Genomic DNA, 27,913 nt, shown 5'->3' on the forward strand with positions numbered 1-27,913 from the left:
ACCAGGGCTCATGGTCCCAAGGGGCGAGGAAGGGGCAGGACAGAGGCCACGTCCCAGGCTGTGAGCAGTCCCGTGGAGAGACGGAGGCGGGAACTCCAGCTTTGCAGCCCTGGAGGGGGGAGCAAGAACAGAAGCTTCTGGAGCCCGCCTTACACGCTCAGCACTGTTCCTGGCGTTCTTCACGATCATTACATTTCTTTCTCGCTAAAGCCCTCTGAGGTGGGAACCAGTTAGCGAGGAGGAGGCTGGGCCCAGGGAGGTGAGCTGACTTGGCAGGGGTCCCCAGTCTGTGCCGGGTGGAGCGGGGCTTCATGCCCAAACAGCCCAACTCCGGAGAGCTGCCTTCAGCCTGGTGAGTATTCCGGGCTTGTGGGCAGTGGGGCCTGAGGGTCCTTGCGCCCATGTAGCTGCGCACCCCGGTGAAAGCCCTCAAGTCCCTCTGCACCCCGACCTTCGCACCGGCACGGTGGGGCCCTGCCTGCATCTCAGGGTTGCTGGGAGGAGGAGCAAGAGGGGGAACTTGTGCGGGAACCACCAATGGCTGGGCTGGACGCAGGGCTCGGTGGTTTCTGCCACTTCCAGATCCTCGTGTTGCCACGAGGGACTGCCCGGCACGGTGGCATCCTGTGCCTGTTCTCTGGCCCTGCAGTGCCGGGCACAGAGCAGGCGCAGTTAGTGTCTGGGGCCCGGGATGCCCGGGCAGGGGGCTGAGGCCATCGTCCCCTCCGACCTTGGACTGGTGGAGGGCGGTGCGGCCCTCCCAGCCGCCGTGGGAGGGGGCGCAGAGCTGGAGTGGCTGTGCCCCGTCCCCAGGGCTCCGGAGCCACGTACCCTCGGTGCCAGCTCACAGCTGAAGGGTCTGCTCCTCGCCGTCATTCTCACTGTCTTCCAGCTGCTCCAGGATCTCGTCCAACACCACAGACCGCTTTTTCTTCGGGGGTTCTGTGGGAGCCCAGATGGCAAGAGAGGAGAAAAGAACAGCCGAGAGGGTTGGGAGGCAGGAAGAGAGAGATGACAGAGAGGGAGAGGGAAGGGAAGAGCAAAAAAGGAGCGGGGGGGGGGGGAGGGGATTCAGGAACGGAACAGAGGGAAGGGGTGGGAGGTGGGAGAGCAGGTACAGACACGGGGGAGAGAGACGAGACAGAAGAAATAAGCAAAGACAAGAAATGGGGGGAAGGAGGATCAAAGGAGGTATGAGAAAGGGGAAGACAGCGCAGAGCGGGAGACAGAGAAACACGGAGGGTCAGTCTCTACTTCACCAGGGGGCAGCTTCTCTCCCGGCCCTGTCGGCCACCCCTGCCCATCTTCCAGCCACCGAGGAAAGCAGGGAAGAAGGTCCTTCCCGGCAGGTCAGAGGTTAGCGAACCTCTGCCTGATGTAGGGGGAGCCAAAACCTCCAGAGAGGCCAAGTCAAGCGAGGGCAGGGCTTGGGAAACAAGTTCCTGTTCTCTTGGAGTCGCAGACTCTTAATGGTATAGTAGGTGGCTGGCATACAGTAGGTGTTTAGTAAATGCTGGGTGACTAGATGCTCAAGGACTCCAGAGGACGCATGGAGGGAATAACAATTAGAGGTGGCTTTACAGAAGAGGGGCTATTTGACCTGGGCTTTGAAGAATGCAGAGGAGTTCTCTGTGAGGAGACGGGGAAAGGGATGTAGATGCACAGTGTGAAAGGGCATGGTGGGTTCGGCAAAATATATGTCCCTTGGGTGCCAAACACTATTGATTATCTGCTCCGTGCTATGGCTCTTATCTTCTCAACAATCCCATGGGTAGGTATTATTATTTCCTCTCACAGGTGAGAGCACTGAAGCATAGACACGTAAGTCTAAGGTCACTCAGCTAGGAAGTGGTGAAACCAGGACCCAAGACACACCAAAGCCCACTGTCTTTCCTCTTTTCATAAAAGTCGCAGATGCTGCCCAGAGATCGCCAGGGAGACAAAGGGGGGAGGGGGGAGGTGTGCTGGTCCCCCTGGCCCTCCAGGAAGGGAATGGGGTGGGGGGTGGGAGGGGGTAGGCTCTGGGCTTAGATGGACTCTGTCAGTCCCTCTGCTAGTCTAACCACTCATTCATGGTCAGCCTCACCCCCAGATAACGCTGGCCTTGTTTTGAGGCAGCTGTTGGATGCTGTCCCAATAGCCTCTCCTTCCCTGGTTCAAACAACACCTCCTCTGTGAAGTCCTCCGGGTGGGACACATTGCCACCATGATCCTTAGCTGCCATCTCCCCACTGGGTCTGGGGCTCCTGCAGGCAGCAGGTCTCCCCAGAGCCCAGCCCAACGCTCGCCCTCAAGATGGAGCATCTTGGGTCTCTGCCAGGTGGTCTTGGACAAGTGACTTGGCCTCTTTGAGGCTATTTCTCCATCTCATTCCTAAGAACCTGACCCGGACACTGACCCTTCTCCTCTTCTCCACGGCTACCTGCCTGACCCGAGCACTCCCACCTTCTCAGCGGACTCTGCTTCCGCCCTCACCCTCAGGGCCACCTATTCCCCCCCTGACAGCAGCCCGAGGGATCCTTCCAGGACAGGCGTTCCTGCTCTGCTCCGGGAGCTCTGCGTGGTACTCTCGAGGCACTGCCTGGGCCGGCCCCTCCCAGGCCCGCGAAGTGCGCGCCCACCCAGACAGCCCTGCTCCCACGCCCCCTCCTCAGAGAGGACTCCCCTGGCCACCGTCTACAGGTCCCCCCGCTCTCCAACCCCTCCTCACTGCACAGCGCTTCTCACCACACGGCGGGCGCTTCTTCGTTTGGGGACAGAGCGATCCCGTTCACGGCCGCGTCCCCTGCCTTAGCACACTGCCTGGCACCTAGTGGGTGCCCGTGAGCAGCTGCTGAACGAGGGGATGAGCGAATGGGGCAGAAAGGGGGGACGCGGAGGGGCTGGCCCCTCGGGGAGGGTGAGGAAGGGGTGGGAGGTCCTCCGGCCGGAGCCTCAGGCCATCATCATCACGTCCTTAGTCATGAGGAGGGAGGGGGGACAAGTCGGGCTGGGGCGGACACCTGCTTCCTTCGCCCCCGCCGCCCCCTCTGGGTTTCCAAATAATTGCCGGAGGTGCGCAACGGTCTCTGCAAACTGAATCTTTGGGCAGGTAGTAGGAGCCGGGAAACAGAAGGGCAGCAAAATAGGACCTGCGGGCCTGTCACTGACGCCCCCCTCCCAGAGGCTGACGATGGGGATAGGTCTGAGCTCCCGGGGCGGCGGGTCCCTGTTCTCCTGGGACGGCCTGGGGCCCGAGGGGGTGGCCAGTGGAGCAGGAGCCACGACGGTGGCAGCCGCCGCTTTCACCTTGGCAGAATTGGTGTTCTTTCCCACGGCTTGACCATGACTCTGAGACTGGCAAGGGGGCAGGTGCCAGGCACATGGGTGGTTCTTACCCAGCTGGCCCAGGAGCACCCTGCAGGCGGTGACTGGGGCTTGAACTCCCGGTGCCCCCAGTGGCCAGCACAGGGCACCCCGCGGGCACCAGCCCACCCGGGGGACCTTTCAGAGAAGCACGGCCCAGGGTCACTAGGGGCCTGGCCAGCTCCGAGGGCCTCTCTGCCATCTGAACATCCCGAGCACCGCGCTGGCCTGGCTCCACCAGACTGGGAGATACCGTCCCAGGGCGCGGCACACAGTAGGTGCTCTGTCATCATTTGCTGAACATAAGAATGGATGAATGAATGACTGAGTGAATGAATAAAAAGGGGCACCAATGTGGGTAAGTTTTAAAAAGTAAAACTGCAGTTGTTGGGATAGCAAACAAACAAATGGAGTGGCAGGAGGAGAGGCACCGAGACTGGGGAAACTGAGGCCCAGAGGGAGGGGGGGGCATAGCTGGAAGAGGAAACACACACAGGACGGGCACTTCACAAGTGGTGTCTCACCTTAGTTTCATAAACCCTCCGGAGGCTGGTGTCATCACCCCCATTTCACAGGTGGGAAAACGGAGGTGCTTTGAAGCGTACGCACCCGAGGCGCCCCCCACCCCTGAGCTAACACGTGGCAGCCCCCGGATTCCACCTCAGACGGTCCAGTTTGCAACCCATGCATGCTCTGTGTTGTGCTCTGTGGCATCTCCCGAGGGGCCCTGCCTGGGGGCAGGGCCAAGATCACGCAGGACCCTGTGGTGACAGGGCGTGTGGCCACCGCGTCTGGCTTTGACCGTTCCCGAGCTGGGTGACCTTGGGCAGGGCACGTGCCCCGTCTGAGATTCAACCCCTCATGTATAACGTGGGGGGACGGGGCTGTTCCGCCACCCTCCCTTCTCTGTGGCTGCCTTCTGCTGCCGTGCTGACTCCCCGGGAGGTGAGGGCTCCTTCTTCCTGCAAAAGCCCTTCAGAGCCCCGACTTGTCCTCAGCACCTATCGTAACTGTGCTCAGGAACAGTGGGCACTGACCCCATAGCCCAAGCATGGACTGGCTGTGAGGCTGCGAGCAGCAGACTTAGCCCTTCTGGGCCTCAGTTTCCTTATCTGTAATATGGGGCCACTAGGAATGCCTACCTCCTGGGGCTGTGGTGAGCACTGAGGAGACAGAAGCAACGCCAGCACGTGGTTAGGGCTCCAGGACGGTGCTGAGACCATCATCTTTGTTACTGTTGTTCACATCAGAGGTGTTGATTTAATGTGTCCCTCTGCCATTAGGCCAGGGAGCGCCAGCAGGGCAGGGGCTGTCACAGGAAGGCCGGTACACAGTAAGTGATCAATAAATGGTTGTCCAGTAGATGAATGAAGTGATTTGGCTGGTCAAGGCCAGCGCAGGTACGATCCCCCGCCTCCAGCTGCAAACCAGAGAGGCACGGGGGTCTCCACTGCCGGCTGTGGGGTGAGGGGCAGGCAAGTCGTTAGCGACCAGCTGACTCCACGACCCCCGGAAGTCAGACAATCTGAGGCCCCAGCTCTGCCACTTAACGCTCGGTGACCTTGGGCAGGTCACTTGTACTCTCTGGGTCTCGGCTGCATGTCTGTACATTGTGGGTGGAGACGCGACCTCCCGGGGTGGTGGTGAGGATCAGCGAGTTCACGCACGGAGCCTGGCGCCCCAAGGGCTTGGTACCCTGGGGCCTGGTGTATCTGGCTCAGGCCGGGCCCCCAGCGCCGCCCCGCCCCCCAGAGGACACGTCGGGCCCCGAGTTCCCACCAGACAACACCCAGCACCCCCCGCCGGCCCCTCCCGCACGCGGAGCGCCCTGCTTGCCGGGAACAGCTGCTGAAATCCCATTTCCCCGACATCAAAAGCCTCAGTGGGTTTTCACCGAACAAACATAATGCAGAACCGGAGAAAGGTGTAAAATAAATAAACGAAACAAGCTGTGCGTTCTCTTTCAGTATTACAGCTGCACCCGGAGATAAACAACAAGTGAATGTCACCAAACATCAACACCCAAGAAATTAACTTGACAAAAAGCTCAGCCGTCCCCCAGCAACCCCCCAGTCCTGCCCCCGCCCCCCTCCCCACTCTCCAGCCACCATTTTGCATTTCTGGAGTTCCCATCTAATGATTTTATTTTTCAATTAATTCCTTGACAGAACGCCAGCCCGCGTCTCTCTCCCATCCCTGGCTGGCGCTGTCGCCCTGCGCGCAAGGCATGGGCAGGCAGGTGGAGGGGGGCGGCTGTCGGGAGGACAGGGCAAAGCTTCAGGGCTGGTCGGGGAGGAGGGGATCCTGAAAGGAACCCTGAGAGGAGGCAGGTGTGACCGGCCGGGGCGGCCGGGCTCGGAGTTGATGGCGTTGCCGGCCGTAGCCAGGCTGCCCGGATCGGAGGGAAGCCTGCTGCCCCCCGGCTGAGCCACCTGGGGCCGAGGCCTCCCCTCTCTGTGCTCAGTCTCGGCAGTTACTGAAGAGCACCGAGCTCCTGGGGTACTGAAGAGCACCGAGCTCCTGGGGTACTGAAGAGCGCCCAGCTCCTGGGGTACTGAAGAGCCTCAGAAGGGCACAGACGCTGAAGGCCTTTACGACAGCGCCCGGCACGCAGGAGACACGGGAGAAGGTGACGCCCTTACTGTCGTTAACGGGTACTGTTACTGAGAGCGCGTGGGCAGGTCACTTCCGTCCTCCATAAAATGGGGATGGCGGTACCAGCCCTCGACAGATGCAGCGGCCGCGGTGGGTGCCCCCTCCTGACGGTCACCTGCAGCGTTAGTGGGCAGCTCTGGGACATATTCATAGCTCCCCGCCTGGAGGGCCGGGAGCTTTCTCTGGCCACAAGGGCACGCGTGGCCCTGGCACAGGGTAGGCTGGAAGTGTTGGGGATTTAAGCCCCCTGGAGAAATGTCCCAGCTCCCTCGACTCCGGGGGACAGTTCTGAGGCAGGTGCCACACGGCTCTCAGGGGTCCCTGTGGGCTGTACAGTGGGGCCTGCTCACTGCATCCCCCAAACTGGCTCCCCTCCTACCTAGCTGGTCAGGGGCTGCTTCCAGGGAACCCCAGCTAAGACACCATTGTCTATAGGTGACCAAATGGGATGAAGCAGGGCCTCATTCGGCAGGCCCACTGAAGGGCATCTGGATTTGCTGACATCACGGAACGTTAAAAAAAAAACTTAGTTGCTAATATGTAAACACAAGAAAGGCTACACAAGAATCTCCATTTCTAGTTTCTCTTGAAACTGGCTGATCTGGCCACACTGGGCCCATGTCCCCACCTAAGGATAACCGATGGGGTGTGTGCCAGTTGCCCCTGGAGATGGGAGGTCTCGTTTATTTGGGTGTTTTCTGCCTGTTCCTGGAGGTCCCGAGCTTGCTACTCCCCGAGACAAAGGGCAGGCGAGGCCTTGGCAAACTGTAAAGTGCAGGCCCGCGTAGCAGGTTTCCCCCGTTAAAACCGTACCTGAGGCGACTCCAACAGGCTGGGGGGGAGGGGGGAGGGGGAGCAGGTGTGCCCCTCTCTCCGGTCTGTCCCTCGAGGGGAGGAGAGGAAGGAGGTTAGGGTTGAGAGTCGAAGGCGGGATTCCAAGTTGGGACAAGGCACCACAGCCTTTGGACTCAGTGGCTTGCTGCCCCAGGCCATCGGGGGGCACAAGCAACCTGCAGTCCCCACCCTTGGGGACATTACGGTGCTGGAGACACAGGATGCGGGTCTTGCGAGGGGCCGGCACCCTGAGGGCTGGCCTGGCGGGTGAGGCTGCCTGCTCCTGGGTCCCCCTGCCTCGCAGGCTCCAGACTGGCAGCCCCCATGGGCAAAACCCTCAGATACCCCGAGGGGTCTGCCTCCCAGGGCTCTGTTTACAGCAGGCACACACTAGGTGATCACAGAATAAAGGGCACTCTTTAGAGAGAGGATCAGCCCGGCTCCTAAGACCAAACAAGTGGCCCTTTCTCGGTACCAGGAGGCTGTTTCATGGATGTACCTTTTCAGAACATAGCTGGTCCCCCAAGAACCAGGTGTAATCTGAAAGCCCCTGCTCGGGGCTGGCAGACGGGAGACTGGGCCCCAGGCCCACCTCTGCCACCTCTGCCACCTCAAGGATTTAAGGGATCCTCTTAACTCCATTCCTCAGTGTTCCTGTTTGTTAACTGGGGACAGTGCCTGCTCTCCTGATCTCAGGCCTTGAGGGTTTCAGCCTTCAGTCATTCACAGCAAACAGTCATTGAATATATACTCTGTGCCAGGCCTGGTGCTAGGGATACAGCTGCCAAAGGAGAAACTGAACCAGCAGCCTCGGAGGCCATGCTGGGGTCCCAGGGCGGGCAGAGCTGGGCTCTGAGCTCTGTCACTCACTGGCCCCAGGCCGTCCGATCTACTCGAGTTGCTATCTGTAGAAAGGGCATGGCAGTAGTGCCCGCCACAAGAAGAGTCAACAGATAAGGCTTGGATGCACACAGCCCAGTGCCAGGCACACAGAGGTGTTGAGTCATGTTAAAAGTAACAACGCAGGTATCGTCCAAGGACACCCAGAGAGCGGGCGGTACTCAGGAAACTGGGAACCTAGCAGGCTGAGCCGGGGCCGACCGTACATGAAGGCAGAGAACCCTGTGTCCTCGGGCTTTGAGCCCAGCTTCTTTGGGCTCCAGGCATGGGCTGGGTGTGGACTCACAGGTCTCCCACGAGCCGGGTGATATTACTGCCCCATTTTCCAGATGCATAAGCAGCTGTTCTAGGGCTTGGGGAAGACTCCCCCGAATGGGGCCTTGAGCGCAGATCAGGCTGGTCCCAGGGTCTTCCCGTCACCCCACAGCGACGTCTGTGGTCCCGTGGCTCACCTGCCCGCCCTGCAGGGGGAGATGCCAGCCCAGACTCCTCAGGAGGAACTTCTCAACAGGAAAGGTGTGAAACAGACTCAGGCCGCATGGCAGCGGCCCAGTGCCTGCATCAGCCATGTTTTCAAGAAGCTATTGGTTCCCAACCCACGGCCTGACAGAATCATCTGGAAAACCTCAGATACCTGGACCCTACCCCCAGAGGTTCTGATGCAAATGGTGGGCACTGGCTACGGAGACGGCCGTGACTACAGCCGTTGTGGATCACAGCGCTAAGGACTCTGGCTCCTGTGGAGCGGGAAGCCCCGGTGCCGCCCGGCGGGTTGATCTTGCTCTGTGCTCTGGGCACCCCGGGCGCACAGGAGTTCCAGGCAGCCGGGCTGGCGGCTCTCCATCCACCAGGGCTGGTGAAGGTGCCCGGCCTGGATTATTGTGGATTCAGCCCCTGGTAGGGCCGTGGGGCCACCAAGCCTGGGGGCTCTGGGGCTTGCTCCTGCATGTGTTTGCATTAGTTACAGGTGCTGGAGCGGCCTGTGCGGGCCGGGGAGGCAGGGGAGTGTCCAGGGGAAGGTGATTCATTGCAGAGGACAAAAGAAAAAGAAACCAGGAGAGGCTGGAAGGCACCCCCCACCGCTCCCCCCACCCCACTCTCCTGTCTCAGGCCTGGAGGGATCTTCCTATTTCTAGGAGGTTGGTCGACATTAACTACCTGTCTGTCCCTTTCCTCTTGGCAAAGGCCCTGGGTTGGGAGTAGAGGCTAAAAGGAAAGAATCAGTAACATCGTCTCGAGGGGCCAAGGTGGGATGCTGTCTGTGCTAGGATAAGTGCGAAAGTGATGGAGTTAAACGGTCTGGGTGGGTGACTATAGGGAGGGCTGCGGACTGCGGCAAAAGAAGAAGAAGAAAAAAAAAAGCCCACGTAACTCGACCCCAGCTACTCTATGTGAATGAATGTAGGACCTGGGGTGGTCAGACCTGATGTTTCAAGAGAGGCCAGAATCTTGACTTTCAGGTCAAATCCTCTGATAGCAAAATAGTGACGATTAATTAAAAAAAAAAAACCACAACGCTTTTTCTCCCCCTTATCTTCTAGGCAAAATAAAGATCTGTGATCTCAGCCGACAGCTCACCAGTGCAGCCTCTGATTTACTTTCTCTCTCCTCTCTGGCTACAAAACCCCACTGGTTTCACTTGTGGTCATGAAGCAGTAATAAAAACCTCCTCGTCTGTGTGTTTTCCTTGGGCTTCTCAGGCCTGGGCCAGCCTACAGTTCAGAAACAAACCCGGCCACCCCCTGTCACCAGCCACAACCCTGGAGGCAAGTCCACCCTCCTCCTGACCCTATTTCCAGCACTCTGGTCCCCAGGTCCCCGAACCCTCATCCAATCCGGGCCCAGCCCCTTCCCCTCCCAAGTTGCTCTGAAATTCTCCTTCTGTCAGTTTAATTCCATGATCGATGAGGAAGAGCAGGAGAAATGGCCCGGCACAGCTGGTTTCCCCGTTAGCCCTAGCAGGGATTCCTGGCCTCACTGGCGACAGCCGAGTGAAATGTTTGCAGAACGCAGAGAACACAAGTCAATAACAATTTAGCTGGATTGGGAGCAAGTACCTTCCCCGCACGGACAGCCGCTCCCGGGGGAAGGGGGAGAGAGTGTGCAGGATATTGCCGAAGCGCTTGGAAATATTTCCAAAACACCACTCAAAGAGGCTCGGGGAGTGGGGGGTGGAAGGAGGGAGGAGGGGGAGGGGGTGACCTGGAGGACAAGGACACCTGCTCCAGCTTGCTCCGGCCCCCCAGCCCCCCAGCACCTCTGCGGGGAGAAACAGTCGGCTCTCTGAACCTGGCTCCCTGGCCGCAGCTCAGCCATTCGCACCACTGCTAGCAGTTGCCACCAAGGAGCCACGTTGACTCCTGCTTCCTGATTTTTCTTCTCTCGATTCTGCCTGCATCAGCTGGGGTGGCCTGGGGCATGTGAGAAAGAGTGGGTCTCCCGGCCAGTTTCAACCTCTCTCCTGCTGCTGCCCACCAACAGGGCTGGGAGCAGGAGGAAGAACAAATTCAGCACCCTGGACAGGGGCGGGCGTCCACTTCCAAGGGGGCGCGGGCGCAACACCTCCTGGGTGGCCCTGGGTGCCCATAGTGACCTTTCCTCTGTCAGGACCCTTTGTGGCAATCCGGGACAGTCCTCCCTCACCTGCCTTCTGCTGGAGCCTCTGACACCTCTGGAGGAAGGGCTGCCACAGCAAAGCCTTAAGGAGGGAATGCGAGGCACCCAAATGGAGGAATAAAAACGAGGCGAGGGGAGCCTATAGGAACCTTCTGTCTCCAGGTGGCTGGAAAGATCCATGGCAGAGGGATATTTTGAATAATAAACTCTGTGACTTGACATACTTGCTTGAACTTTCCTGACTGTGATTTTTAAAGCCCGATGATTATGTTTTCAGGGCCAAGATCAACGAGGCATATTTGTAAGGGCTGGCACGGGGATAATGGGCTCTCCTGGTCCCCAGTCTTTTGAAAATGTGCCGTCCTGTGAATGATTAAGTTATGGTGGGGGGGGGGGTTGGTGAACTGTTGCAGGCTTTAAATATCATCTGTATGCTGTTGACTTCCAAATTTATATCTCAGCCCAGACTTCACTCCTGAGCTCCCAACTCATAGATCTATCTGCTTGACATCCCATGGGGAGTCCTAATAGGTGCCTCAAACCCCATGCGGCTGGATCACTCCCACCCCCACCCGCTCTTCCCAGCTTCCAGGGCCTCATCATCACGCAGCACCACCATCCTTCGAGTGGCTCGCTCTGAGCAAAGATCTCTGTACTGGCCTTAATTTCCCTCCTGCCTCCCAGAAGTCTGGCCAGCTCTACTTTTACCACATATGCTCAATCCACTGGCTTCTTTCCACCCCTCCTGTCTCCGTCCCTGCTCAGACTACCACCTTGGCTTGCTGGGACGACTATAGTGGGACTCCTACTCCGTATTCTTGCTCCCCTACAATGCATGCCCCATGTAGCAGCGAGGATGAGGTATGGAGTGTAAATCAGGCCATGGCGCTCCTCTTTTTAAATCTTCGAGGGATTTCCCACTGTATCTTGAATAAACGCCAGGCTCCCTGCCCCACCCCACAAGACCCCACCAGGGAGCCCTTCTGGCCTCTGCAGCTTTGTTTCCAACCACTCTCCACCCTGCACTCATTCTCTAGTCACAATGGCCTGCTTTGAGCATGCTTCTGCCCCAGGGCCTTTGCACCTGCGGCTCCCTCTGCTTGGAATGATTTCCCCCCAGATCCTGGGCTGGCTGGCTTCTTTGAATCACACAAAAACACTGACTCCTCGGAAAGACGTGTTCCAACCACCACATTTGGAATCTCTCCTCCCTCTTCACACCTCCGAGTGTATGATATTATCTTTTTGCATTTCCTCCACAGGGCTTGTGATCATCATAACTTTCTCATTATTACCTTTTTTTTTTTTTTTTTAAATCATTTATCTCTCCCACTCAAATACTAGCTCCATGAGGGCAGGCACCTTCTCTTCTGTTTGCTGCTTTGTCCTCAGTACTGAGTAAGGCTGGATAATTAGACGATCAATGGAGAATTGAGTGAGTGAATGAATGAAGTGGGAAGCAAGGCACTGCGGCCTCTGTTCCAGGAAGAGCTGGGGATTCTTCTTTTTTTTAAATAAATGTATTTATTTATTTTTGGCTGCGTTGGGTCTTCGTTGCTGCGCATGGGCTTTCTCTAGTTGCGGCAAGCGGGGGCTACTCTTTGTTGCGGTGCATGGGCTTCTCGTTGTGGTGGCTTCTCTTGTTGCAGGGCATGGGCTCTAGGCGCGTGGGCTTCAGTAGTTGTGGCTCGCGGGCTCTAGAGCGCAGGCTCGGTAGTTGTGCCGCACGGGCTTAGTTGCTCCGCGGCATGTGGGATCTTCCTGGACCAGGGCTCGAACCCGTGTCCCCTGCATTGGCAGGCGGATTCTTAACCACTGCGCCACCAGGGAAGCCCGAGCTGGGGACTCTTAAGCAGAGGACTCTAGCTGGGAGGATGTGGGTGGGGTTATGATGCCTCTAGAATTGTAGTTCTCTGAGGAAGGGGGGTTATGTGGGAGGAATTAGCCACCCGTGGCTTTAGACAAAAGAAGCGCAGCCATCTCACAAGCCCTAGGGGCTGTAAACTTTTTCTGTAAAAGGGGAGATAGTAAATATTTTAGGGCTTTGCGGGCCACAGGGTCTCTGTCACAACTACTCAACTCTGTCCTCACAGTGCGAAGACACAGCTAGAGACGCTACGTGAAAAATGGGCATGGCTGTGTTCCCCCCGAAAGCTTTATTTACAAAAGTAGGCTGCAGGCTGAATCTGGCTGTGGGACTGTAGTTTGTAACCACGGCCCTACCTGGACTGTGGAGCCCAGATCCATTAAAAGGGGGGATAATTTGAAATTTAGGAACTGCTGGGGATGTAGGGAGTGGTGAAATACAGTGAGCTGTTCTGCGGTGTGCAAAGCTGTGTGCCCTCAGGCAAGTTACTAGACCCCTCTGGGGCTCAGTTTGCACCTCAGAAAAATGGGAACAGCACCTCTTCTAAGGAGCTGCAAGGCTAAAATGAGAGCGTATGAAACCACCTGGCAATGTCTCCTGCACACAGTACATCCTCGACCAAGCTCTCTCCTGTTTTCTTTTTCTCCTGACTTCATCTTTAAAAAGAAGGCACACAATTGCCTCTTTCAGACCAGTGGTGTTTAGAGGGACAAGGTTAGGGCCACCTGGGTGCACACCACGCAGGGCTCCTCTTGCAGTGCCCAGTACACATTAGATGCTCCATTAGAACGGGCACTTCTGACGATCTGGGCTTTCATCTCTGTTCGCTTATTCACCCCACCGATTGTTAGTGAGCACCTACTCTGTGCTAGATGCAGGGCCAAGGCAGCGGACATGGAGAGGGCCTTGTCCCCTGGAGGACAAAGCCTCTCGGGGAGTAGGGAGGTGAAACCACCACACACGTGAACACAAAGTTCAAGGGCGACGAGGTACGCGGTGCCACAAGGGAACTTTCGGGGAAAAGTAGAATCTCTGACACTTCGGCTGAGATCTGAATCATGGGGGGCTGGGGGCCAGGCCGATGGGGCAAGGGCCCCAGGAGTCGGGCTCCCTCCTTCCTGGCTAGGAGGGCCACCGTGCTGGAGGCCAGTGACCGATGGGACAGGTGCCCATCGTCTGGGCCTGAAGACGGCAGATCTCGCATCCCAAGCTGGCCTGGTTCGGCCAAGGGTTGGGGCGGGCGGGCAGGCGGGCGACGGCGGCGCTGCCAGCCACTTGCCATGCCGGTCATGTCTGCGCTCCCAGCTCCGGAGGTGAAAGGTGCAGCCGCTAACCACAGCCCATCAGTCCTCCCAGCTGGAATAAGACAACGCCGGGAAGCAGAGCCATGCTCCCGGCCCAATAAAAGCCTGTTTGCCTAGGCCTCCCTGGCTGTGCCCGCTCGAAAACAGAGGGCTGTGCGGGCGGATTGCTTCCGTACCATTATATTCTTTCGGCGGCACTCGCAGGTACTGCGGCCTGCCGGGGCCCTGAAAGCTTCTCGATGCCGCGACCCTGCTGGTTTGTAACACGCTCGGGAAGAAAAGGACACAGCCAGTGGCCGACTTTCCTCTTTCTTCCCTCTGCGCTCTCTCTTTTCACCCGCCCGCACGTGAGGCACTGAAGGATAGCACTTCACCTGCCGGGGGCTGCCGAGCTGCAGCTGAGAAGGCTGATTCCGGGGGCCCGGAAGGAAGGCAGGGAGAGGACAGGGGAGAGGGGAGGGCGGCTCTGAGGAGGAGGGCCGTCTTGCTCTTCCCTTGGCCCAAGCACTGCTGTCTGGGGTCAAGGGCTTTGCCTACCCAGGGCAGCTTTTTGAACAACTTTCAAAGAGCTGCCCTCGGCTGTTTCATTTGATGGGTATTTCGTAAGCATCAACTTGCAAGGGAATATCTAATGCCCTGTCACGATACAGGGACAGTGGGTGAAATGAAGACCCTCCTGCTTGGGGAGGGGGTGCTGGGGGGGGGGAGGTTTGAAAAGAGCTTTTTTGGCTGCGGATAGGGAGCCTAGATAAGTGGCGACGTCCAGACCGGGTGCTGGGTGTGTTTAGTTCCCACGACTGCATCGGAAAGCAAGACATCACGCACTTTTACCGGCGAGGAATCCTCTCCTCCTCCTTGCTGTTACTGTGTGCTAATCAGAGCCTGCCACGTGCCAGGCATGGGGACAGGTGGCATCTACAGATGCAAACGTACTGTCCTGAGCGCTGCCCAGGTGATGGGCTAGTCATTCTCATTCATTCTCCCTCCCTCCCTCTCTCTCACACGTTCCTTATCGTCCGGGCTCCTAAAAACTGGGGTTCCTCTTTATGTCTCGTTCCTCCACCCAGAGAGCACCCTCCCTCGGCCTGGCTCCCCCGGAATGCAAGGAAAACAGGGAGTGTTCTTGGTGGCCTGGAGAAGGAAGAAGCATTAGCGCCTTGCAGGGGAGGAGAAGATAAGTAATACTTGCTGCTTTCTCACTGTGCACCGAGAGCTTTGGAGGCCTCATCTCCTGTGAGCCCCCCAATTCCCCTATGAGGTAGGCACCCTAGTCCCACTGTACAGATGACAAAGCTGAGGCCGAGTGACTTGCCTGAGGAAACAGAACGGACACGAGGACGCACACTGGGGTGAAACGTTAACGGGGAGCGGTGCATAGCTGCTCATATGAAGCCAGCAGGGTGGCTAAAAGCCCAGGTCTGACTCCTGACTCGGCCACTAGTAGCTGGGCGCCCCTGGGGAAATCATCTGCCCTCTCTGTGCCTCAATTTTCTCATCTGTGAAACTGAGGATAATGACGGTATTTACCTCCCAGGATTCCACAGGATTAATACCTGTGAAAGCCCATAGATAGTACCTGGCATGGAGTGAGGCTTAACAGATGAAAAGTTGTCATGGTAATAATAATAGTAATTAGTATTACCTGGCCTGAACTGCACATGGAGCTGTGTGCCTTGACCTAGGCTTGTCAGGGACCAATGGAGGCGAGAAGGGCTGGTCACAGGGCCTGGGCAGCTCTCGGCCTACCAGCACCCCACCCCCACAGCCTCCCCCAGGGGAGCTGGATCCCAGAGGCAGAGGTGAACTCTGATTGTACTGGCCACAGTAGGGCCAAAGCTCCTCTATTTCTCTGGCCACCCCCCTCTGCCCCCGAGGGCAGCTCAGAGGCCACAGTGTCGCCAGCAAGCTTCCTGCTGGGTCCCGCCCAACGGTTAAGACGCTTGCCTTTCATTCCGAGGCCCACCTTCCACAGGGAGTCCTTTGTCGTGGCCTCAGTGCTCAGGCTGGGCAAATGGGGCTCGGGGCCTCCACCTGAGTCCTGAGTGCCTTCCTGGCACAGATCAGGGCCGGGGGAGGGAACTGGGCATGGATCCCACCTGCCCTCGGAGTCTGCCAGGGCCCTGGACGCTCTGAACAATGCGGATTTCAACACAAACAAGCGGGTATTTTTCACCACAGGGAAGGGGCAGAGCAGGGAAAAGGGTCCAGTCAGGAGGGCAGGAGGCCAGCAGCCCTATTCTGAGTACTCAGGGCTGCCGTGGGCACCCCGTTTCCAAAGACATCAAGCAGACAATGGGGTGGCTGGGTGAGAGGGCTGACACTTCCAGAGCACCTGTTCTCAGCCGACTCGTCTACCCTGTTTCCCCCCGCGGCGTCCTGCTTCCTCGGGAAGGATGTAGGGAGCAGTCACCCCAAGGACGGAACGCTGTAGCCAGACTGTCCGAGTTCAGTCCCTGCTTCTACCACTTACTGCCTGTGTGATCCTGGGTAAGCTACTTCATCTCTGCGTGCCTCAGTCCCTTCATCTGTAAAATGGGGTGATTAAGGGCATCTACCTCCTAAGGGTGTAGTGTGGGTAAAAAAAATAAAAGGGCAGCTCGTGCTGCTCTTATTGCCCTGATCATCTTCACCAGTACTCCATAAGGCAGTACCCTTGTATCCCCATTTGTAAAACGGGAAACAGAAGCCCCAGGGGCACAGTGACTTGCCCTGGGACACTCAGCTGGGAGGCTACAGAATCCAGGACTTGGTGATTCCGAAGTTGATGCTCTTCCTCCTAAAACTAACCTTTTGGGGACCATGACCTGATAGAAAATCTGATGACAACAAAGATCCTCTTGCCAGAGAGGTAAACACACACATACATACACGTACCAGCTAATAACGTTTCTGGGTGTTCACAGCCCCTGTGAGGCCAGCCCTAGACTAGGGCCCATGAAGACAAGGTGTCATGGATTCTGGGTTAGAAATCCCTGTCTCATATCTTGCTGTGCTCTGGATAGTGTCCTTTTGTTTTCTAAGAATTATCATATATTTGTTTGGAAACAAACAAATGTGCGGTATAAATATGATAGGTAATTGTTTCAGACTCTTTGGGCCCTGAACTTTCAAGCTACCTCTTTGCTGCCTTTTCACGCCCCAGACAGGTGAGGCCAGCTAGAGGTCTGACACTTGGCCATGTTTGCCAGTGACCTTTCTGGACGGAACACATCCCCGCCAAGCCAGGCACTGATGGTCCTGCCCCCCAGAAAACAGCCCCCCACCTCCACCCTATGCCCTGACCTTTGTGGGTCACCACAGATGCTGGATATTCTGTTTGGTGCCGCCAGTCCCTCCTCTGTCCTACTCCATCCCCTGGAAGGAGTCACTGGGGAGCCTGGCCCTCTGGCTGACGGATGGGCCAACGCGAGACCCGGGAGGAGAGCAGAGCAGAGAGGGGGGCGAGGGGGCTGCAGGCATATCTTCCCTGGCTCCCTCCCTGCTTTGGTTCAGGGCCCTGGCACTGGCTGCATCCCTCCAAACTTGGGGACCAGCTGGCCATCCCCAAGGCCTCTGCTCTCCCTGGACCCCACATCACTTCCTCCTGCTGCCCCTTCACCTCTGCACCCTGCCCCCACCTCTGCATGGCAGGCTTGGGGTGAGTTCTGTTCCCTGCTGGGACCCTGACATCCACCCGCGGTGCTGGGGAGGGTCTCTCAGGGCTCCCTTTCTGCACACTTGGTTAGCTTAGAGCCGGGGGCCCCTTCCAGAACCTCGGGAGGGGGGAATGTCCCCTCAAGGGGACTCAAAAGAAGTACAAACACATGGCTGGGCTCTGACACCCAGCGCTGGCCTTGGTGGGGCCTTTTCTCACCTCTGCACCTCCGTTTCCTCATCTGTAGATGGGGACAAGGTAACACGCACATTGCAGGGTGTCAATTCTAAAGGGCCCCCTATGTTTCTCATTATGATTTAGTATCCATTCCCTCCATTTCTGGAAGGGACCCTGCACATTCTGGGCTCAGGGGCTGGATGAGTCAGGAGGAAGGAAGCCGTGCAGTAAACACACACACCCTAGATCTAACGAAGGCCCAAGGCTTTTACAAGTGGCATCTGCTAGTATAATGCCATGCGTGGGGTTGTGGCAGGGCGGGGCGGAGGGCTCTAGAGCTGGTCTAGAGTTCAAATCTCAGCTGTGCACTTTCTAGGCTTTCTCATGTCTTGGGCACACGGCTGAACCTCTTCCTCTGTCTGTTAAATGTAGGCAGCCATGCCCATGGCTGGAAGGGTTGCCGTGAGGATGAAAGAGACAACGCGTGTCACATACAGAGGACGGCCCGGCACAGAGGATGCCCTTAATAAACAGTAGCTTTCATGAGTCCCTTTAATGCTCGGCTGGTCTCAGTTCTGTCATCCGCAAAACGGGGCAGTTCAGGCCCACCTCACGGGGCTGTTGGGGCATTAATGGGAAGATGTATGCAAATAACCTGCTGTCTTTCCTGATATTATTATTGTATCTGCCCCCGTCTGGGCCTCGGCCTGCAGCTGATAGGGGAAGATAGCCAATCCCACAGAAACGCCTCCAGCCGAGGCTTTCTGCTGGGTTAAGGCAGTAAATGCTGTCTTTGGAGCTCAGTTTACTGAAGGGGGCTGCTCTCCAATGCAGGGCAGGACTGCTGAGCCTGCACTCCCCCGCGGGGTGGGTGGGTAGGGGGCAGGGGGACGGGAGAGTCCCTTACATAAACATTTGCCGATGGGTGCATTTAGGCCGGTCAATGGCTGTCGATAAGGATAGGCTCTCTTCCTGCACGGCAGGATTTGGGGACTTATTGAGTTGTGTGCTTGCGACTGTGTACTTAGCCCTGATGGCTCTGCTTTCTCGTTTGCCTTTGCTTATGTATTCCCCAGCCTCGGACTGGCCCAGGCTGGCACGGGGGCCCGGAGATGAACCAATCAGTGACAGAGTTGACATGACGGCACACGACGGCACGCTCTCCACCCTGGGGGAGGCGCCAGTCCAGCGAGAAGAATCGTTAAGAAATACAGGACGGGGACTTCCCTGGTGGCGCAGTGGTTCAGACTCCACGCTCCCAGTACAGGGGGCCCAGGTTTGATCCCTGGTCAGGGAACTAGATCCCACGTGCATGCCGCAACTAAGGAGCCCGCCTGCCACAACTAAGACCTGGTGCAACCAAATAAATAAAAAAAAAAAAAAAAAAAAAAGAGAAATACATCACGACGTGGCAAGGAGGTTTAGGAACACAGGTGGGAGAGCAGAGGACGGAGCCATTACTGATACCTGGGGGGTGGGGGGTGAGGAAAGGGAAGGCTTCTTGGAGGAGGTGTCATTTGAGCTGGGCCTTAGAGGCTGGATAGGCACTTGCCAGGTTGGAAAAAAAAAGAAAAACAAAACTGAGAGGCAAGGCATTCTGAGCAGAGGGAACGGCACATGCAAAGACACAGAGTCCTGCCTGGCGTTTGGAGACAGTGACCGCCACGGGAGGTGTGGTGCGGAAGGATTAGGCAGCAAAGGCCACTGGGGTGGGCACGGGGGTGTGTTCTGAAGGGTTTGGCAGGTAGAGCTAGAGTGAAAGGGCTTCCATGCTGTTTCTAGACAATGTGCTAGAGAAGGTGAGGCCCGTGTGAGGCCTCTGGCTGCCCTCTCCAGCCGCACTGGCTGCCCCTTTTCTCGATGTGTCACACTCAGGCCAACCCTGGGCAACCCTCCTGTGGGCACAAATGTCACCTCTGCAGGGAGGCCCTTCTGGACCTAGCCCCTTCCACCTGGACCCAAAGCCCCCCGAGGTCACCGCTGCACTCCTCGCAATGGGACATGGCAGGGGCTAAGCATTTTCTGGGGATGGGCTGCATTACTGGCGAGGCTGTGTGACACCACCAAGGTGTATAAGAGGTGGAGCTAGGTCCTGTGACCATCGGGGCCCAGGCAGGAAGCGGAAGGCACTCAAACTGGATAACTGAGGAGGGTCCAGTAAACAGGTAGCAGGCGCAGGGAAATCGGGGCAAGTGGTCCCTGGGTCAGCCACCGGACCCTGGACAGAGAGTGCTGGGTGCAGAGAGCCACTGGATGTGAGCTGTGGCCTCTGGTGGCAGTGACAGCCAGCCGGCGGCAATCAGGCAGGAAGTGAGGGGGGGGGTTGGATAACCACCCTGACCCAGGCTATTCCTCTCCCCGATTTCCTGCCAGGCCTCCCAATGACCTGACTTGACTGGGAAACCAAAAGGGCACGCAGGCCACCAATGCCACCCACTCCAGTCAGCACCTCCCACTGGCACAGAGAAGCGTATGGATGGCGGAGGGTAGATCTGAAGGAGACAGAGGGAGGACTAGGAACCTGGCCCCCGCAGCCCGGCCCGTGGACGGCAGTTCTCTTACCGTGGAAGTGCTCGGCCGTCTTCCGCCGCAGGGTCTGCAGGCTCACCTCGGAGTCGGCCCACTCCAGCACCAGCCTCCGGCCGTACAAGTGGGTGCTGTGACACAGGGCGTTGAAGGCCCTCTGGAACGAAACACAGAACGTGAGCAAAGACCCACCGGCAGACGCTACAGCCTGGTCTCCTACCCGCCAGCACCGCAAACCTAAAGGCCAGCTCTGGCCCCGCGAAACCTGCTTCCTGGTGCGGGTGTAGGGAGCTGATGGGCTCTTCTATCCCATTAGTGGGTTACGTGCCCAGGGACAGTGCTGCAAGTGGCCGTGCGCTCAATACATCCGCTGTCCGGGATGTGACTGGGGCCTGGGCCGGGCAGCCGGCTTCCCTCCCGTGTTCCATCCCATCTGGGGACGGCGACCCCGTCAGGCGGCTGGCCTCCCACCCGGCTGCCAGGGGCAGTGCCTCTGAGGAAGCCGAGCCCATCCGGCCCCTCGATGACAACCACGCGGGCCCTTCACCGTCACTGGGCGGCACCGTCCTCCGCCGGTCCTGGGGATTCTGTCCCCCATCTCTCTCTGCTGCCCTCTGCTGCGTGCGGCTCCCTTGGCCGCCGCACCGCCGTGGCCCCCCAGCCACTGGCTTCCGCCCCGGGCTCAGCGGCCTGGGACCTGCACATGCTCTTCGCTCTTCCTGACCTCCCCCCGCACTCTGCCTACTTCCCTCTTTTTGACTTTTGTTTTGTAACAGCTTTACTGGGATAGAACTCACCATACATACAAGTCACTATCATACAAGTCACCCGTCTACAATTCAATGGCTTTTAGTCTATTCATAGAGTCGTGTGACCACCACCACACCTATTTTAGAACATTTTCATCATCATCACTGCAAAAGAAACCCTGTACCCATTTGCAGCCACTCCCTATTCCCCCTGCCCCCCAGCAAGCACCAGTCTACTTTCTGTCTCTGTGGATTTGCCTATTCTGGACACTTCATACAAATGGATTCATATGGAACCAGTGAGTTCCCTCTTAAACATCACCAGGTCTAGAGCTAAACTGGCTCTGTGCTGGGGCTCTTCCCAAAACACCCCTGAGGTACACAGAGGCCACTGCACTTGGTAGCCAGGAGCTTGGGCTCTGAGGCCATCCTGCCTGGGCAGGGCGGGTCCTGCACTTCCTAGCTTCAAGGCCTTGGGCAAGTTAAATGAATCTCCCTGGCCTCAGTTTCCTCATCTGTAAAATGGGAATGTTAACGGCACTATCCTCTAGGGTTCTACAGAAGAAGACAGAGTTAACATGCAAAGTGCCCAGAACCCTCTGGGGGCACACAGTAAGTGCTCAATAGACGCTAGTTCTCGTGAAGGTGGTGTTGCCACCACAGACATTTGCAATTTCTCTCGGCACAGAGGCCTCGGGTTAGTGCTAGGTTGAAGGGGCGGGCTCCCAGGCGCTGTCAGCACCAGGGAGCAGCAGTGGCCGGTGGTGGCGTCTTGGTCTCTGCTTCTGGGTTGCAGGCAGCGTCATCTGCTATGAGAAGAGGTGCCGTGGGGTTTGTCCCTCTTGCTTCTTTGATGCTGTGAAGAGGCAGTGTATAACCAGGGGTCTGGATTGGAACCAGTCCCTCTCTGGTCTCACCTGCACTGTGGCTGTTAGAGGTTGGACTGGGTCTCCCAAAAGAAGAGATGTGGAAATCCTAACCTGGCACCCCAGGTTGTGACCTTATCTGCAAACAGGGTCTTTGCAGATGCAGTTAAATTAAGACGAGGACATCCTGGAGTACGGCGGGCCCTGATCCAGTGTGACTGGTGTCCTTACAAGAGATGGCCATGTGAAAACACAGACAGGGTGAACGCACGTGACGAAGGAGGCTGGAGTGATATCCACAGCCAGGGAATGCAGGCTGTCACCGGAAGCTAGGAGAGAGGCATGGAATAGATTTTCCCTGAGAAGGAACCAACACTGCTGACAAGCTGAGCTTGGACTTTTGGCCTCTAGAACTGTGAGAGAAGACATTTCTGTTGTTTTAAGCCACCCAGTCTCTTACAGCAGCCTAGGAAGGCAACAGTGACCTTGGGTAAGCCAACTGCCCCCCCCCGTGAGCTTCAGTTTCCTCACCTGTAAAATGGGGCTAACTGTGAGACTTACACACCATCAGCCCCGAGGGTGGCAGAGAGTAGGTATTTGATAGACGGCTGCATCTGAAAAGCACCGGTGCAAGGTGGGTAGGACATGCATCTTTTAAAAATTAGACATGGGGCCAAATTAAAGAAATGCTTTTGTTCTCCTTCGTGCTTTTCTGAGAAGGGCCAGGTGCAGGAAACTTTTTCTTTCCTTTGTTTTTTTTTTAAACGTTAATTTAAAAAACTCTTTCTGACTGCCAGCAGAGCCTCTGCATTTTTTTTTTTTTTCCATGCGGATATAAAAATGCATCTGGACTCGAAGCTGAAATGGCCCATTCAGAGCTTTAAAACACATGCGTTCTCAGCTGGTGAGGCAAAGAAACAGCCTGACTGGGGGAGCTGGGGTTTTAAGAGGGGGGAGTGAAGTTGGTTGGGAGTCTGGCGTGGCGGGTACTCCATCCTGGTGCCAGGGTCCCTGAGGAGCTGCGGTCCCGGGGACACGGTCGGATGGGGGTGGCCAAGAGGCGGCATCTGGTAGGAACTAAGTCAGAGTTAGAACAAGGGGGTACCGGAGCCTGGCAGGTGAGTCTAGGCGAAATGCCCCAACTCTAGCCGTCACATCTGTGTTTCTTTCTTACCCTTGGAAACCCACTTTCCATTCCTGTGCCACGCAAAGCCTGGAGTGGTCTCTGTTCATTACAGGAGTTGCTAAAAATTCCCTCCCCCAGCCTCTCTCTGACATCACCCCTTGCAAATTCTCATCTCTTTGGAAGGGCTTTTCACTCTAAGAGGTGAGGGGGCATGGCAATTAAGACTGGCGGCTCTGGACCTGGGCTACTATGGTTCAAATCCCTGCTTCAGCACTTACAAGCTGTGTGATCTTGGGCAAGCTGCTTCACCTCTCTGAGCTTGAGATTCCCCATGTGTAAAATGAGAGGCAGCAGCAAAGAATGGATGCGCAGATTCAATGAACTATTAAGTCTGATGCCACACTGCCTGGCCCATGGTAATTCTCACCTAAATGTTGGCTGTTGTTATTATGATGTATGCCCTCAACTTCCCATTATCACTAAAGAGCAGGAAGAATGGTAAGTAGGGTACAAAAGCTCTTTTGTATTTGAGGTTAGAGCACAATGTGTGAATCTCCAAAAATAGCAGAATTACCCTTCTCGGTTCTGGTCCCCTCAGGTTAATAGGAAATCAGGTTGTGTTTCCAGCCCTAGTGGTTGGAATGTGGTGGCCCCAAACTGTCGCAGGCAGGAGCACAGTGATTCCCGGCTAAAATTGGCCTTGGATAATCCCGAGTAATTGTGCTTCATGCAAAGAGCCTGCTATATGTGAGACCCGGGGAGGGTGACGGGGACACACAGCCCCAGGGCCTTGGCGCTTTCGGGCCAGTGCAGGGGAAGGTTCCAGGCACAGCCCCAGCCTCTCTGGCCTGCCCTCGTCTAGCAGCTTCCTCCCAGGTCTCTGTGCCCACACTAGACTCCACTGAAACCCACGCCACCTTCTCCCCAGACAGAGATTTCCTGAACCTCAGCTCTAGGGCTGCGGTCATCTCGGGGTGCCCGGGGTTCCGCGGAGCGCTGGGCGCCGCAATGGAGGAAGTGGAAAGTTAGCTGTTCGAAGCCCTTTGCTTCTCTCCGAATCCTGCATCTGTTGCCCGTGTTCCTCCCTTGCCATCCAAGGGCCTTCGTACCACGGATTAGTGATCTCCTGGGTTCCAGAGAACTCTAAGCACTTGACCTCAACCTACTCATGAGAACAGACATCATTCTCCCATTTTAAGGAGAGGAAAACTGAGGCCAAGGTTGGTATGCAGGTCAAGTTCCTTCTTACTTTTCCTTTCAGCCTCTACTGTTCCACCCCTGGGCCTTCGTAACATCCCCCTCAGCCTCGGAAGGGCTCCCCTCGTACAGACTGCAGCCAGGTGCCCTCTGCGTGCCCTGCGCCCCCAGCCTCCTTAAGAACACCTGCCCCATTAACGCCTGCTTGTGTGCCGGGCTCCCTGGCTTGACCTTGAACCTTGGAGGGAGGCCTCTATCCTGGCTACCCTTGGCACAGAGCTCGGGACAGAGCGTGCTTGGTGAATATCTGCAGGGCGAACCGTGGAGCAAGACCTTCACCGAGGGTCGTGAAAGCACGTCTCCAGACTGGGAGGGACGCTGAGGTCGGTCCCGGCTGGAGACGGAGGGCTGGTTTAGATGTCCTGGCCTGGCTCCTCCAACCCCTGAGATTCAGCCCACGAAGGCAGCAGGGAAAGGAGCACGTCTCGCCCACGACTGTCCTGTCCTGTACAAGTGGGAGGCTCTGCCTTTGGTTAGGACGAGAGCTGACACATACACAGTCCTGGGTGCGGCACAGAGACGGACAGGAGGTCCTGCTCCCAACATGCGTGACTTTGGGACCTTGGGATGGGAAGAGTCACCTGTGCCACTAACACCCGATCGCCCAGCTGGGTCAGTGCCGAAGCGTGAAGGTCTAGAACGGAACTCTAAGGGGGCACTGGTTTGGCAAAGAGGAGAATGCTGTAGAAGACAAGGCCCCCCCCAGCCACTTCGGGGCCACTTCCTTCATCATCCGATGGGCCCGTGCTGGTTATTCCTGATCCTCCCCTGCACCCCTTCTCCGGGCATTCAGAGCTGACTCCCCTGGAGGGCATAACCAGGGCTCACTGGCCTTGGGTTCCATTTAGGACGAGCAAATGGGAGGCGCTGGTGAGAGGTTGGAGGGAGGGGCAGAGAGGTCGGGGGACTTGCCCCCTCGAGCCCTCCCTCCAGGACCACAGCTCCTGCCGGTGGCCCCTCCTTGACAGCTCAGGCTCTCACCTGTCCCTTTAAGGTCCCTTAGCCTAAGGTGGCGACAGCTCCCACTGCCACTGGCCCTGGTGGGGGTGGGTCACCTCCCTGGAGAGCCCCCCCGAGCCCTTCTTACCCCTCCATGTATCTCTCTTCACTTGAACCATCTGGGGTTAGGTTCTGTTTGCTGACACAGATGGTCGCCTGAAGTCCCTCTGCCTTGACCCGGGGCAGATGGACTGCCCCCTTCAGAGAGCAGGTCTTAGACAATGCGAGGCCCGACAAGGGCTGCTCTGAGCAGGTCTAGCTGGAGTCTGGAGCTGCCCCATCACCCAGTTCTCTGCCTCAGCTGTCTTGGAAACACACCTCTTTCATCTCCTCTGACCTAAGCCACCAACTGTGGGCACCGAGAGCCCTGGCCTCCAGTGCCGGCTAGACTGTGACCAGGCCTGGCAGCCACCTTTCCAGAACAGGGAAGGCGCTGGAAGGCTGCCAGCTCAGTGCCGGGCCTGACCTTTCTGCGGCTCTCCCTGGAAGACGGGCTTCTGCCTCCTGGCAACAAAAGCCCATTCGATGCCCTTGGCAGGACTCCCGTCCCAAGGGCCATGGCTCCCGGGCCGGGCTGAGGCCTAGGCCTCCTGTCCTGAGACGTCCAGGGCATCTCTCGGGCCCTCTGCTGTCTCTCGCCGAGCGGGAGGGCTGCATCTCTCGGCAGATGCCAAATCCACCTGAACACGGACGATGCCAACCTGTCCTAAACCATCTGTGCCCCTAAATCCTGGAGGAAGCGTGGCCAAGAATGACCACGTGGGTTAGAGCACAGCAGCCAAGCCCAGGGAATGGGAGCACCGGCCCAGCTGGGCCTGCTGGGGGCTCGGCTCCTTCTCTGCCGAGGGGCTTGAAAAACAAGGGCCTCTGATTGCTGGGAGGACAGTCTGCTGCCCTGGGATGTTTTGTATCGTCTCCTTGTGGACAGCATCCTGTGTGCTGAGGGAGAGATCACTCTTGTCCCTGTGCCAACGCTCCCGCACGCCTGTGAGCAAGCTCCCAGCAAACCTTCCAGCTACCTCTGGCCTCCACTGGGGAAGAGCTGGTCCCCAGAAAAAGTGGGGCTCTTTGCACAATACTGGTAACTTCAGCTGTGGGCCTCCACTCAGCACCTTGGGCCACTCCGACTTACGAGGCCGTGGAGCTGAGGGCAAGTTTCTAAGAGAAACACCCGGGGACTTGTTTTCCGGGCTGTGGCGTCTAAAATCTTTCAGATGAATAGATGTCTTTTCCTTGCACCCATCCATCCACTCAGCTCAATCCAATTCAACTCAACATCCCTGGAGGACCTACTATGGGCCAAAATGAGGGGACTAAACTAGGTGACAGGAAGGTGACGCGCCACCTCTGACCTCGGGGAGAGAGAAAAGAGCCACTAGGAAAAGAGGGCCAAGCCAGGGAGCCAAGGGCCAGAAGTGACAAGGCAACGAGGCCGTGGGGCCTGGTAATGGCCTTGGGCTCCACAGGGGTGTCGCAAAGCATGGTCTTGTGCTTTCTGGCTTTGATCTGGCGAGAAACTTTTGAGTATTCACTTTCTCAACTACAAAGTGGAGGTGCTTCAACCTTCTTGGTGCTGAGAATACAGAAGATAATGGCTATTCATTTAACCCAGCGCCCGGCACGCGGGCAGGGCCTGATTCCCGGGACCTGTGATGTTGCCCTTGGTAGTTTAGTTTATGCATTTATTTTTTTGGCCGCACTGCACGTCTTGTGGGATCTTAGTTCCCTGACCAGGGATTGAACCCAGGCCCTTGGCAGTGAAAGTGTGGAGATCTAACCACTGGACCACCAGGGAATTCCCAGTAGTTAAGTTTTAAAATGATGATTACTTAGTGCTGCTGGGAGGGAGGAAGGCTGTCCAGCTCAGCTGGGCTGGTTACCTTTCCTGGGGAACTGGTCCTGATCGCTGAATAAATCTGAAACGAGGACATCTGAACCTGAGGCCTTCTCAGAGCAGTGGAGCTCCATGGCCTCTGACCCCACAGGAGCTGGGCAGGCCTCAGGGCACACGGAGGGACAGAGGGATGCAGCCAGCAGATGGGCGCACTGCGGGGCGGCTCATACCCCAGCGATGAGGGATGCACATCTGCTAGCCTGAGGAGGGTGGCTTGTCCTGATCCCGGGTTCTCAGCCCATAAATGTGTTGGCTGAGCCTGAATCCATGCCTTGAAATGCAAGGCTCAGGATTCAAACACGTTTTCCTTTACCCCTGGGCCCTGATGGTAGGAACTAGGCAAAACCTGCAATTAAAACACAAGCGCGAGTGCACACACCTAACACAGACAAGTGGGGATAGCACCCCAATTCCTGGATTTGTGTCCAGTTAACATTTCAGGAGACAAAAGCAACTGATACCTCGGCTTCAAAGCACAGTGCCTCTGCCCCGCGGGGCCTGGGGCACTCCGCTGCCTCTGCTCCTTTGCTGCCCTGTGCCGCGGCCTGTGGTGAGTGCTTGGCACGCAGCTTTCCACTTAATCTTCATGGCTGCCTCAAGGCGCAGATCATTTCCGGTTGCGGCATGAGCAGCCTGGGGTGTGGGGACATGAAGCCCCTTGCCCACATTCACGCAGATGGAAGGAGGCAGCTCTGACTCCACGGGCCATGCTGCTAACCACAGTGCCGCCCTGCCTTTCTAGAACATGGGCTGTCTAGGGAGGACACAGCCCACGGAGTCTTCATTTCCATGGGGCCGCGTCCCCTTCAGACCCTGGCTGCACACCCTCGGGGCCCCTGGGGAGGCTGTACGCTATGCCCTCCTTGCACTCAGGTAAGCAAACGTGTGTGTGTGTCTGTGTGTGGCGTGCACACCATCCATCGCTCGTCTGATGGCGATCGCCGTTTATGGCGCCTGCCCCGTGGCTGGGCACCCAGCGAGAAGGCGGCTGTCCCTGCCTTAAGAAGCTCTGTCTTGCTCATCGTCACCTCTTCCCACCACTGGTCGCGTTTCAGCGGAATCTGCAAGGCGAAGGCCATGGGTGCGAGAGGCCTGATGGGACCCCCCCCTACGAAACTCTCAGCATCACCCCAACTGGGGTGGGCCTGGGGCTGTGTCCACGCC

The 27,913-nt window shown here is 57.2% G+C and overlaps 1 protein-coding gene across 1 annotated transcript in view; it reads right to left on the bottom strand.

The window, feature by feature from the left end:
* Window positions 1-831: 831 nt before the first annotated feature.
* Window positions 832-27,913, bottom strand: part of RBM19 (RNA binding motif protein 19) — a 121,873-nt gene continuing 94,791 nt past the window's right edge. The window contains exons 24-25 of the mRNA XM_057526210.1: window positions 19,895-20,015; window positions 832-942 (exon numbers count right to left, since the gene is read on the bottom strand). Of these exons, the coding sequence (XP_057382193.1) occupies window positions 845-942; window positions 19,895-20,015 (219 nt within the window). The 3' untranslated portion in view covers window positions 832-844. The remainder of the gene's footprint in view (window positions 943-19,894; window positions 20,016-27,913) is intronic.

Source organism: Balaenoptera acutorostrata, chromosome 13, assembly GCF_949987535.1.
Source record: "Balaenoptera acutorostrata chromosome 13, mBalAcu1.1, whole genome shotgun sequence".
NCBI classification, from domain to species: domain Eukaryota; kingdom Metazoa; phylum Chordata; class Mammalia; order Artiodactyla; family Balaenopteridae; genus Balaenoptera; species Balaenoptera acutorostrata.